Source organism: Pseudochaenichthys georgianus, chromosome 21 (genome assembly GCF_902827115.2).
Source record: "Pseudochaenichthys georgianus chromosome 21, fPseGeo1.2, whole genome shotgun sequence".
Taxonomy (NCBI): domain Eukaryota; kingdom Metazoa; phylum Chordata; class Actinopteri; order Perciformes; family Channichthyidae; genus Pseudochaenichthys; species Pseudochaenichthys georgianus.
In genome coordinates, this window is record NC_047523.1 from 39178700 (window position 1) to 39192875 (window position 14176).

The 14176-nt window shown below is 44.6% G+C and overlaps 1 protein-coding gene across 1 annotated transcript; it reads right to left on the reverse strand.

Annotated features, from left to right (window-relative positions):
* Window positions 1–1274: 1274 nt before the first annotated feature.
* Window positions 1275–9720, reverse strand: LOC117466407 (trace amine-associated receptor 13c-like). The gene is made up of 3 exons (XM_034109614.2): window positions 9706–9720; window positions 2206–2363; window positions 1275–2094 (listed from the first exon to the last, which is right to left on the reverse strand). The coding sequence occupies exons 1-3, from the start codon at window positions 9718–9720 to the stop codon at window positions 1275–1277; spliced, it is 993 nt and encodes a 330-aa protein (XP_033965505.2).
* Between the last annotated feature and the right edge of the window lie 4456 nt (window positions 9721–14176).

Sequence of the window (14176 nt, forward strand, 5' to 3'; positions counted from 1 at the left end):
ATCAGCCTATTTACCTCGTTAACGTAAATAATACTCGTTAGATTGACAAATGCATTATTTGTGTTTAAACTAATGGTTGTTGGTAATGTATTAGCGACCCCAACAGATGTATGATTTCCCTGGTTCCCCCAATAGTTTTATTTATTATATTTATTATGTTCAGTTTATGACAAAGGCCGTGGGGAAGTTGAAAAATATGTGGCTTCAGCTGAATACTTTGTCAATAATCTAATACATTTTTATTTATTATATTTATTATGTTCAGTAGTTTGTGGAAGTGTGCCCCAAAATATTTGTTGATTTTCTTTATTGGTATTTATTAATTTTAGAATATATATATTTATTTTTGTTATATTTGTATTGGTTTTTCAGTTGAATTATACTTAAGGTTCAGGGTAATCAACTGTTGAAAAGATACTGTTCAAATTACTATTTTTTTTTTTTAAAGTTCAATAAATTGATGTTTTCAAAGTCAATGAATAATCGTATTTAATTATCGTTATATCAATATTGACCAAAATAATCGTGATAATGATTTTTGCCTTAATCGAGCAGCCCTAGCGAGGTCCCGATCATCGCTGCTTGAAGCTTTAATTCTTATTGTCAGCCTAAATATTATGAATGTTTTTCTTCATTTTAATCCGTCATTATTGCAACAGACAGTACATGTACAATATCATGAGCATTGGTAAAATAAACATGTGTTAGCACTCAACAAGATTTATTTTTGTTCTTGTTATATTGTATCGTCAGTGTGTTGGAGAACCAAATCTGTTATGTGTCAGGAAAACCTTCTCCCCTTTTTCTCTCTCTCTCTCTCTCTCTCGCTCTCTCACACTCACACACACACACACACACACACACACACACACACACACACACACACACACACACACACACACACACACACACACACGCGACAGCTCTGTCTTTTTGTTTGAAGTTGCACACTCACCTTCTGCCAACGACATACTCAATCAGTCTGTACTGCATATTGTCTACTAAATTAACAATTGAACATTTCATTACCAGAATACTGGTCAAACTGAAGTCAACACAGGTCAAACAATTCTACTTCTTCCACACAATGTCATATTTTCAAGTTTTATTTTGTATTCAATTATTTAATATCTTTTAGTTACATATGTTTTACTACATTAAATAATGTCTAATCTTTCTTCAGCCATTTCACATTGCATTCTGACTCAGCAACAATAGCAACAATATGTCCATCTGAACAGAGGTTTTTTAGAATATATCTCAACCCCAGCCCGTCAATACAGTATTTTAGAATCAGACGAGCAAGGCTTAAGTATCTTCAGGGTCACAATGAGCTTGATAGATTTTCTAAACCAGGGGTATAACGAGGCATAAATCAATGGGTTCAGAAAAGAGTTAAAATACAGCAACCAGATTACAATTGAGGTTGAACTACCAGTTTCAATATCCTCGCCTATAAGGGATGGAGTGTAATATGGAAAAAAACATATTAGAAACACAAGGACAACAACACCAAGAGTCCTGGCTGCTTTCATCTCAGATTTCTTAGCAGTTGCACCAACTGAACGTTGCATAGTGACAGCGATAACATGAGATCGCATGGCTCGAGCCTGAGACACAGCCACCACAAACACTCTGATATACAGAACTATGATAACAGTAATGGGGACAATGAAGGTAACAACTAAGTCAACAGCTCCTGTGATATTGTCAATGACAGCTACACACTCTCCATGGCAAGAATTATGTGAATCAGGTTTTCTCAGAAAGTCCTTTAAAATTAGACAATTATAGATAACAGAGCAAATCCAACACAGACAGATGCAGATTTTTGTTCTGTTCAGAGTTACTCTGGTGGTGTAATGTAGAGGGTCACAAATAGCAAAATAACGATCAATGGATATGAGCACCATGTTTCCAACCGTAGAAGAGGTAATGATAAAATTAACAATATAATACAGAGCACATATCAGGTCACCCAAGTACCAGCAAGCCTCTGTTAAAAGGATTTCAACAGGCATCAAAATGAGGCCCACAAGGAAGTCTGAGACAGCCAGGGAGAGGATGAGGAGGTTAGTGGGGGTGTGGAGCTGCCTGGAAAGGAAGAATGTCACCATAAATACAATTATCAATGATAGCTTGTATCAACAAACAGCACTAAAAGTCATGAACATATACAAGCTTAAGCTGAAAGTTTGTCTGTGCCTGAAGTGGGAGATAGAGATGATGACCAGCAGGTTGAGAGCTGCAGTGATCAGAGCGATGAAGGACTGCAGGATGTAAGCGAGCAGGACATCTGACTGAGCTGGCGTAGGCTTCCTGCAGGAGCTGTTGACGAGTTGTGGAAAGCAGAGAAGGGAAGTCTCCATCTGTAGAGAGACGTGTTGAGAAGCTGCTGTGTTCTGGCAAAGCTCTCCGTTATGCAGCTGATATATCTCTTCTCATCTGGCCTGCCTCTACTATTACTTTCTCTCATGATAAGACTGAAATCCCTAAGCTCTACTTTCTTTTCTGCAGTCATCTTCATCTCAGTCTTCATCACTTCCAAGCAACTTATTTTTTTCGTAATTCCCGGCATTGACATCATCTTATTTGATTATGGCGGCCACTTTTTCCGTCTCATCAAGAGTGGTTTTACGGTGTAAAGAATCTTAAAAGATTAACATTTTTCGTGAAGTATTGAAACCAAGTGGGCCATGCTGATAAGTTACATTGTGGGAGTGGCTCCTCAGAGTTATGGTCAAAGGATCAATGAAGCCAACTTGCTTCTAGACAATGGGTTAGGTCATTTAGCCTTTTGGGCCTGGTTGTTATTTTCAAACAAAAACGACATGAAGGCAAGAGATTGGGAAGGCCAATGAGATTGACTGTTGGTTAGTCTCAAGAAAGGTCTGGCAGCCCCCAGATGACTCAGGAAAGGGGCACAGGGTTTCAGATTGTTCAGCTCAGGAGAGCTGCTGATATTCTTATACTGTCAGGCACTTTGAAGGGCTCCCAAACACATCCAGAATGATAATGAAAAGTTGGAAGATTATAGGGAAGCTTTAACCATATCCCAATATCACAGCGCCAGGTATGGATGAGATTTGCCCAGCAATATTAAAGGCTCTAGACATTGTTCAGGTTTCTGGCAGACATGTCTCTTCAATCTTGAGAGATAATCAACTCCTCTTCATATCAAGGTATCCTGTTGCTCAACCGCCCAGGAAAAGCGTATGCCAAGGTACTCAAAGGAAGATCTGACCAATTGTATTGAACATCTTGCTGTCATGCTTAGCTGTCCCCCTTTGTTCCTGTACAGAGTAAAACCATTTACTTCGTAAAGGATTAATGAAAGGGTGTCAGTCACTTTTCACATGGAATTCACAAATTATGGTAAATATGTGCATCTTACAATATGTTTTTTCTCCATTCCTTTAGCTTTTACATTAACACACACACACACACACACACACACACACACACACACACACACACACACACACACACACACACACACACACACACACACACACACACACACACACACACAGCGAGCAGCATAGGACAGACAGGGCCCCGAGTAGAGGGCTCCACCTGTGCTTATATACCTAGGGTTACAATACGTACCCACCGTTTACCTGGCTGGTAGGGCACACTCAGACACACTTACTTCATGAATAGTGTGCCTGGAAAACAGTGAGGAGGGCTCTCCCTGCCTGCCTATGGCAAATCCCTCATGGCAGGACGAGATGGCTTCTGCATAAACTTGAATTGTGGAATGAGCAAGCCCCCTGTCCACCAGTAACTGTAAGTAGGACAGAATAGAGCCCAACGTGCAAGATAGGGGCTCTATTCTCCGCTCCTCACACCATCGCTGGAATCCCAGCCACTTTGGCCTGTAACAGGCTGTGGTGGATCCCGCTCTAGCTGCCTGGATAGTCTGAATAACCTTGTCAGACAGTGCCCCTTGTCTCATCCTGTCCCTCTCAGGAGCCAAGCCTGGAGAGGTTGGCCCAGAGTGGGTAACGCCCCTATTGCACCTGCCTCCTGAGACATCGCCCCCAGAACTGAGGAATTGCCCACGGCTGGCCCACCATCATCTATCACCTCTGCGAACCACGGCGAAGCGGCGATCTGGGGCCACTAGGATGACTGACAGACGCTCTTGTCTCACCCTCTCCAGGAGGGGGAGAATGAGGCGTACCGGTGGAAAGGCGTAGAGCAGATTTCTTGGCCATGGCTCGTGTGCAAACACGTCCACCCGCCGAGCCATGGAAAACCACAGGGTACAGTGGCTGTTGCGCCGGCTAGCGAACAGGTCCACCTCCGCTCTCCCGAACTGGGCCCAGATTTGCTTCACCACCTCCGGGTGAAGCACCCACTCGCCTGGCAGGAGCCCACCTCTTGACATGAGGTCGGCCCCCCTGTTCTCCGGTCCCGGGATGTGGAGGGCCATCAGAGATAACACAATCTCTGAAGCCCACAACCACAGGTTCCCCGCTGTGGTCAACAAGGCGGCGGAACAGACTCCGCCCTGCCTGTTGATGTACGCCACTTGTCGCTCATAACCAGCACATGTTTGCCCTGTATTAAGGGTTTGAAATGCTGGAGGACTAACCCCACTGCCCGCAGCTCTAGAAGGTTGCTTTGCCGTGTCTCTGTTAGAGACCAGCGACCCCCTATAGCTCTCCCTAGGCAGTTCCCCCCCCAATCTGTCACGGATGCGTCCGTGAACACCGTGACGTCAGAGGTTACCCGCCCCAGTGGAGTTCCCCTCCGTAGGTGCTCTGGGGACCCCCAGTAACGGAGGTTGCCCACTACTGAGGGAGGGATGGTCACCAAGCGTAATTTGTGCCTCTTGGGATCTAAACGAAGGCCGACAAACCACCTCTGCAGGTGGCGCATGTGCAGCACGCCCAGCGGTACCACACAGTTAGCAGCTGCCATGAGACCCAGAGTCTGCATAATTGTCAGCGCTGTCACCGGTACCCCCTGTCGTAGTCTGAAAACTGCATGGATGACAGGCTCTCTGACAGGGTAGCGCGTAGTTTCCCTGCATCGAACAACATCCCCAGATACTGCACCTGCTGGTGAGGTATGGGGGAGCTCTTCTTCCAATTGAGCGCAAAACCTAACTTGGTTAGGTGTAGGATCAATTGGGCTGTGTGAAACATTGCACATTCCCTGGACCTGTCCATGACTATGAGGTCGTCTAGATAAAAGAGCACCCTCATGCCAAGCTCGCGCATCAGCTGAGGCACTGTGCCCACACATTTGCTGAACTTGCTTTGGGATAGGAAGTCGCCGAACGGTAGTCTGTTGTACTCGTAGGCTACACCCTGGAAAGCAAAACGCAAATACTTTCTGTGCTTTGGAGCAATGCTGACATGAAAGTAAGCATCCTTCAGGTCGATGGTTGTGAACCAATCGCCTGGCTGCACCAGTCCCATCAACTGTTTTACAGTTAACATATGGAATTTTCTGTGCAATGTGGAGATTCAGGCTGTGAAGATCCAGAATGGGCCTGAATTCTCCTGTCTTCTTGGGAACCAGGAAGTACAGGGAATAGTGCCCTTCCTCTCTGTCTTGAGAGCGACACAACAGATACTGCCTGTTTTTGCAACAGGTCCTGAATCTCTGCCGAGAGGGAACCTATCTCCCCTCGGTATGATAGATTCGCCTCTTTTATGCCTGTGAACGGAGGAGGGATGCTGCAAAACTGGAGTGAATAACCCAGTCTCAGCATCCTGTCCATCCACTCCGTTAATACACAGCTGTGCTTCCATTCCCCATAACATTGCGTTAGGGGATGTGCAATCAGCTGCGGCGCCCCAGCTATAAAGCTGTGGTACTCTCTGGTGACCCGTTCCGCCGCAAAAAAACACCCCGTAAAGGGAAGTTCTGCCCCATGGAGGTTCGACACATAAAGGGGCCGATTCTCTAAAGAGGTCTTTGAAGCGCGCCCTCCGCCATGATGCATTCACCCAAACGGTGAAATGAATCAAGCGGAATTTGTACACTCGGCCGTTGTGTGTGTCCTAACCCTGCTAACGCCGGCCATAATGTCCCTGTACCATAGCGCGGTTTATCACTCTCACATGTTGCAAGCCCACTAGCTGCTTCCTTTACTGGAGTTACAACTGGGGCAGCGAGTGGGGAATCTGTACGGTTAACATTATGTGGAAGTGTAGATTTGTGGAGAGAAATTACACTTAGACTGGGATACATGCACTCATTTTTAAAAGATGATTGTATCACAACAGTAGCATCATACAGGGAGGAGGCGGGATTCGCCCACGTCGTCTTGGGTGGAGAAAAGTGACTCTCTCCACCGGGACGCCTTCCTCCCACCGCCAGTCAGATTCTGGTGGACGGTGCACCCCACTCTGAAGCCCTTTGCACATGAGCCCGTCGGGGTCGGTCAGCCCGTCCCTGCGAGTGCCGGTATTGAGCCGGTTCTCTGGGACGAACCGCGGAGGCAGAAGGAGCAACGGGAGCCCCGGGGGCTCTATACCGGCGCCTCTCTCTCCTTCTGACCACCGCCGAGCGCTCTCCACCCCGAGGAAGAGCCTGAGGACGAGCCAGTGGCAGCAATGCGGCTGAGCTGTGCCCTTTCTTCCTCCAAGTGACTGAAGCGATGGGTGACCGAGGTGATCGACCTGAAGAGCCCTTCTGTGGATACGGGGGCCCCAAGGAGATCATCCCGGTCTTTCTTGGACAGTGCGGTCAGACCCAGCCACACGTGACGCCACACCACTGTGGCCAGGGACATCACACGTCAAGCTGCGGTAGCCATACCGTCTGGCCCATCTACCGTCTGGCCCGAGCAGCAGTCCAAATAATCGCTCCCGTCCGGAGGCGGGTAGGCGGGTAGGCGGGTAGGCGGGGATGTCCTGCTAAGGGGTGATCAGTGAGACCACCCACACGCCAAGATTATTGGCCGCTGCTGCCATGCTGCGTCCCGAGCCTGAACATCTTATCAAGATATTCCAGCATTTCACAAATTTGCACGCTCCGCCGCCATAGTTATCACCGCCGGGAATCCTGCCGCACAGATCTGTGGACCCTCCTGGAGGCCGGCCACGGGAGCATCAGACAATGAGGTTGGCGTCGTCATCTTCCTCCTCGACGAACTAGGCCGCCCGGCCCGCTGGCATGGCGAACACGAAGGGCCACATCGACATCCTGCTCCTGAATCTCCACCACCTCGAGGGTCCCGGTCCTCCGCCTCTACCGGCAAGACATACTGTGCAACATAGTATGGTGAGAGTAATTACCCATATAGTCCAGTAGAGGGCGGAGCCTGTGTGAGATATAACTTGGAGTTTGCAGGCTTCTGCACTTTACCTTCCATCACCTCATACTACGGGATAACTTGGAGAAGGTCCGAGTCGACCTTGTCAATTAACTACAGGGGTCCCTCAGGGCTCTATCCTTTGTCCCCTCCTCTTCTCTCTTGCACACACTCACACGGATCAGTCATGAGACCGCATGGTTTTTCATACCACTGCTACACGGACGACACCCAATTAATTCTGTCCTTCCCCGCTCAGAGACCCAGGTCGTCACACGCATCTCTGCTTGTCTAGCATGACATCTCTCAGTGGATGTCTGCTCACCACCTCAAGCTCAACCTTGACAAGACTGAACTGCTTTTTCTTCCTGGAAATAGATTGTCCCACTCTTGACCTAACAATCAACATCGGCCCTCTATTGTTTTCCCCGACTCAGAATGCAAGGAATCTGGGTGTGACCCTAAATAACAACCTGTCCTTCAATCAATCAATCAATCAATGTTTATTTATATAGCCCAATATCACAAATGTTACATTTGTCTCAGTGGTCTTCACAGTGTGTACAGAATATCAGTATGACAATACGACACCCTCTGTCCTTAGACCCTCACATCGTACAAGGAAAAACTTCCAAAGAAAACCCAGTTTAAAGGGAAAAATGGGAGAAACCTCAGGGAGAGCAACAGAGGAGGGATCCCTCTCCCAGGACGGACAGACGTGCAATAGATGCCGTGTGTAAATTGAAAAGATAATACATTTGCAACATAGGTAGTCCAAATGTTTGGAAATGCATGTGTGTATAATAGGAAGATGAATCCACGAGGATATCCATCGAGGACCTATGATCCAGGACCACAGCCACGACTCAAGATCCAGCGCTCGCGATCCAGGACACAGGACCGCAGGATCATCCATGACTCCGGATCCCAGCGTATATAGACACCAAAAAGAAAGACATTTGGGGAAGCTGGGTTAATCGGAACATGAGTGTACACGGGTATAGACAGAGAGAAGGAAGAAGTAAGATGTCCCCCGACAAACTAAGCCTATATCAGCAAAACTAGGGGCTGAATCTAATCAGCCCTAACTATAAGCTTTATCAAAAAGGAAGGTCTTAAGCGCACTCTTAAAAACGGATAGGGTGTCTGCCGCCCGAACACAAACTGGAAGCTGATTCCACAAATGTGGAGCTTGATAAGAAAAGGCTCTGGCTCCCATTGTCCTTCACTGCAAACATCGCTGCTACAACCCGTTACTGCAGATACACGCTTTACAACATCAGGAGGATGCGTCCCCTCCTCTCCCAGAAAGTGACGCAACTTCTGGTCCAGGCTCTCGCTCTCACGCCTTGACTACTGCAACTCCCTCCAGGCTGGTCTAACTGCATGTGCCATCCGACCTCTGCAGCTCATCCAGAATGCAGCGGCTCGTCTGGTCTTCAACCTTCCTACATTTTCCCACACCACGCCGCTCCTCCGCTCACTTCACTGGCTTCCAGTAACTGATAGAATCCACTTCAAGACACTGGTACTTGCGTACCATGCTGCGAATGGATCTGGCCCTTCCTACATCCAGGACATGGTTAAGCCCTACACCTCAGCACGTGCACTCCGCTCTGCATCAGCCAAACGGCTCGCTGCACCCCAACACGTTTTCACTCCCAACCCGTCACATATTGACGGACGGTCAGGGCCCCTCCCTGTAACTCTATTACGGACAGGGTACGCCTTGGAAGTCATTTTTCAACGGGCAGGGCGTCCCATTGATTTACATAGTGCTCCCTGAACGTTGGTAATAGGGGAGTTGGGATCGCAGCGAAATGCTCTCCACAGATCCATTCTCACAGTGTTTATCAACCTTTTTCTTACTCAATATCAAGCCACACTTATTGTTTTTACTTCTTTATTTTAATTGAATATTGTAGGACTTTTGTTGCCGTCAGTTATGGGGAGAGTAGGGGCTCAGAAAACTGAAATCTGTATTGTTTCGTCGTTTTTTCCTTCTAATTTATTATTATTTTCTAAACCACACTGTTATTTACTCAACAATAACACATAATTATCCTTGTGTTTATTTATTTGTTTGATTAATAAACACAAGTTGGAGTCTGTCAGGACCGAGGGTCGGAGCAGCTCATAGTAGTTGCTTTAGAGAATTTTACACCCGGAAGTAAGTATTCTTTCCGCTTCGCTTGACAAACCCCGTGATAGTCCTCAAGCTCTGTGATTGGACGTTGAGTGTGCGCCGAGGGTTGCGCCGAGCGTCGAACAACACTTCGAAATGGGATGGAACCACGGCAGACTGTCCAAAACTGGATTTCAACGGGTCCACCCCTCCCCCACCCCGTCCCCAGAACTACACATGCTGGTGCGTTTTGCAACATGTTCTACACCACGTCTCTACTGGGAATTGTAGTTTTAAAAGACGCTTTCGTATTTCCCATAATAAGAAGTTGCCAGTATTAAACTGTGTACACCCCTGGAGGTTTAGGGGATAGAAAACACTCAAATTTAAAACATATAATTAATAAATGGGTGAAAATTGCTTGTGCCCATAATGGGCAGCATTAATATATACCCACATGACAGCTATGGTCAGAAGAGCTTTATTTAACAGCTGGTCTTATATCTGTGGCCCCTCCTATTGTTAATTGATAAGCCTGAAACATGCACTTGTCAAGGTTCAGAGGCAAATATGGCAGTAGCCATCAATCATCTTACATTACATTGCATTTAGCTGACGCTTTTATCCAAAGCGACTTACAATAAGTGCGTTCGACCAAGAAGATACAAACTTGAAGAAAACAGAATAATATAAGTACATCAGATTTCATAGAGCCAAAACATTTCAAGTGCTACTCAACTGGCTTTAGATAAGCCAGTCCTTTATTAGTATATAAGTGCTTTGTTAGTAATTATATCGCTCGAAGTGGAGTCGAAAGAGATAAGATATACTTTATTGATCCTATGTTTGAAACATTTGCGTTACATCAGCATGTGTAACAGTTGTAAATATGCAGTGGTGTTTATTTGTAAATCATTTAGTAATATCACACAAATTCTGTGTTTATATTTAATAATTCTGTGTTCTTTATTTATTGATTGTTCAATACCTGACAAGGTCGGAGATGAAACACCTGGGTCGCAGGTTCCTCAACAGTGACATCTATCAATATATGTGTATTAGGGGTCGACCGATATTCCGCATTTGACCGATTATCGGTATCGGCCTTTTTTTATCAAATTGCTGATAAAACGTTGGCTCTGGCTGCAGTCACCACTCTGTACACGAGCAATGTCCCGCACACAGCGCTATCTGATAGGCTATTACTGAATATTTTCCTGGCAGAGAGGTGGGACCTTCTCAAATTACAGGCAGGTGCGAAAGAACACAGACACAGACTGAAGCAAGCAGCCGAAATTCAATAAACATCCCAATCCCCTATGCTGAAGTTGCAAAAACACCACGATTTATGATCCAATTCTATCAGTTTCCCAGTTACACAGGGACGCGGGAAGTCAGTCAGAGTTGGGGGTGCATGCAGCGTCTCGCAGCGGAGTAACTGTAGTGCAGGGCTGCGAGTGGAGCCTCGCAGTTTTTCAGGTTGATATGTGAAGCTCATTAGCTAGCCAACATGTATCTAGAAAATGTTTAGCTAAATATTAGAAGTGAGGCTACTAGACTAACGTTAGGTCTACTGTAATAGCCTCACTTTTTATAGTTTGCAAAACATTAGCTAGCACTAGTGTTTTGCAGTTGCTAGCAGTTTATTGGGATTTTATGCTAGATTAGGGTGACCAGACGTCCCCGTTTGTATTGGCCTGACCCCGGTTGAAAACTGTCCCCATTTTTTTAATATACGTTAAAAACACATAGCAAGGTGAAATAAACGTTTCATGTCAGGAAACACTGGGTAAACAGACTGTGGTCAAGCCAGCTCCCACTTCGGAAAACACAGTCAAGCCAGCCTGCACATTGTATTGCGGTGCACGAATATCCTATGCATTACGGTAGAGGCCTGTAAAAACTGCCTTCAAAATAAAAGCATTTACTCGGTCAATAACAGATATACCTAAAAACACACACCAAACATATTCATATATTACTGGAGCTTAAATTAAGAAATATGTACTATATAATGTGATCAATAATAATTTAAAACAAACTACGTATAACTACCACTTTATAACATAGTGAATGTAAAATGTAAGTATACAGTTATGAAGACATATCCACTGGGTGACTTTAAAATGTATGCTGTTTAAAATTTAAAATTAGATCTATTGTCCATCTATATTTTGATTATTATTTAATTATTAATTCAAAATAAAAGACCTGAAATCTCATATATGAGCTATCGTTCTTCTGTTTGTATCCAACAGTTCAAATGTTCGAATTACCTTGAACCAGAATTGTCCCCCTTTTTTCTTTAACGGTGAAGAAAATTGCATATGTTAATGATATATTGACCGCAAAACTCAAAATGTCCCCGGTTTTAATTAAAAAATCTGGTCACCTTACGCTAGATAGACAGGCATTGTTTTGATATAATAAATTAAGCATTATTGTTAGTTAAGCATTTCAGCCTGCACCCCACTTCTTGTCTCTCTCTAACTCATTGCAGGTGGCTGCACTAAAAAAAGGGCAGAGAGGAAACCAGTTGTAAGATGTTTAAAAGTTCATTAAACATAATATATGCTTAAATGCATTTAAAAGAAGTTGTGTTGAGTTGTGTTGGAGTTTGTGTTATTCTACATTTTGACACCAAGATTTTCTGATTTTACTGCAAATGTAAAGGTTCCAAATATTAGTTATCGGTCTCCTTGATTACTAATAATCGGTTATCGGTATCGGCCTTGAAAAAGCCATATCGGTAGATCCCTAGTGTGTATACCTCCACCATTAAACTGTCATATTCTGCACATTTATTATACTATCTACATACATCTTATAAGAGTATAATATGTATAATATCAGTTAAAATAAGTGCTTAAACATACAGTAGTTTACATTGCAGGAAAGCAATATATTAGTAGCCTACTTTGTCAGTCTTAATACGTATACCCCCAAAGCTTTTTCTTAATCAAAATAAGACCTTAACCCAAAGTATTCTTTAATGTTAAATAAAGCCTTATTAGTGTGTATGTCTGTGTCTCCTATTAATATCTAATAATACAAATAATACATTTCAATAACGTGCTTTAACCACCAGGTGTCCCTTTCTATCAGCTGTACACCGTTATGGTGTACAATACATATACCAATATACCGATTGGATCAAATATAAAAGTCAGCCGAATTAGTATTGATACTGCAAGGAGACGTATTGTGTTAAGAGAAATTGAAGATTGTGTTTAATTGCTGATATATTTATGATCCACGTCACATATTCAGTTTCGGCGGCAGTTATTCCCGTTTGTCTAGAAGTCCTCTCATCAGGGCTCTATAAATAGCGAACTACGTCAGATATGTAATATTGAATGCAGCCGAACCGTGTATTACAATGCCGTATGTGATGACCTTCAAAATGAAAAGCAAGCACACTCGGAATAAAGTATTATTTTATGTTTACATTTTTTTTTTCGGATTTCACATCAACAGGAAGTCCGGTTAACTATAATATCTGTGCGGAACAATACCCCAACCCATAGATCCGCAGGTGAATAATAATCACCACATTACACACATCCCTTCGGTTCGGGCACCTAGTTAGGATGCCACCTGGGCGCCTCCCTAGGGAGTGTTCCAGGCACGTCCAGCTGGGAAGAGACCAAGGGTAGACCTAGGACCAGGTGGAGGATTATATCTCTTCGCTGGCCTGGGAGCACCTTGGGATCCCCCAGTCAGAGCTGGTTGATGTCGCCAGGGGAAATGGAAGTTTGGGGCTCTCTGCTGGAACTGCTACCCCCGCGACCCGACCACGGATAAGCGGGAGAAGATGGATGGATGGATGGATAAAGTATTTTGTGAGGCCTTCTAAAATGTTTTTAAATATAATTAGGGTTGTAGTTAAAGAGTTTGTAAAGTATTTGCGTTGCGCAATCGCACAACGGCACGTCCATTAATTCCCCAACACAAACATGGATTAATATCGATTTAATACATTAATGTAGCCTTTGTTTCTGCTTAAAGAGGTGCCAACCAGCTGGGTAACAAGAACATCGGCGAAATCGAGTGGACTATTAAAAAAATAAATAATTATTATATTAATAATGACAATAACAACCGACCGTCGGGGTAGCATTTGCTGGGGAGCGTTCTCATGGTGTCTATTATCAACGCTATGGGGAGGTCTATGAAGGTCTATGGGATGCCCTGCCCGTTGAAAACTGACTTCCAAGGGGTACCCTGTACGTAATAGAGTGATGGGGAGGGGCCCTGACCGTCCGTCAATATGTGACGGGTTGGGAGTGAGAACGTGTTGTCCACCCGCACTGCGAGGGGGACCCAAGTTCCCATCAACAAAAAAACGTTGATTTGCTATCCTGGCTCCAAAATGGTGGAATGAGCTCCCCATTGACATCAGGACAGCAGGAAGCTTACACACACTTCCGGCGCAGACTGAAAACTCATCTCTTTCGACTCCACTTTGAGCAATAGAACTATTAACAAGCACTTATATGATTCTGTTTTCTTCAAGTTTGTATCTTCTTGTCGAATGCACTTATTGTAAGTCGCTTTGGATTAAAGCGTCAGCTAAATGTAATGTAATGATTAATGAAAGGGTGTCAGTGGCCTCGTCGTGGTGAGACAAGGAATTCCTAACAATTCACATGGAATTCTCAAATTATGGTACATTTGTGCATTTTACAATATGTTTGTATTCATTCCTATAGCTTTTACATTAACAAACCACAGCACACACACACACCACACACACACACACACACACACACACA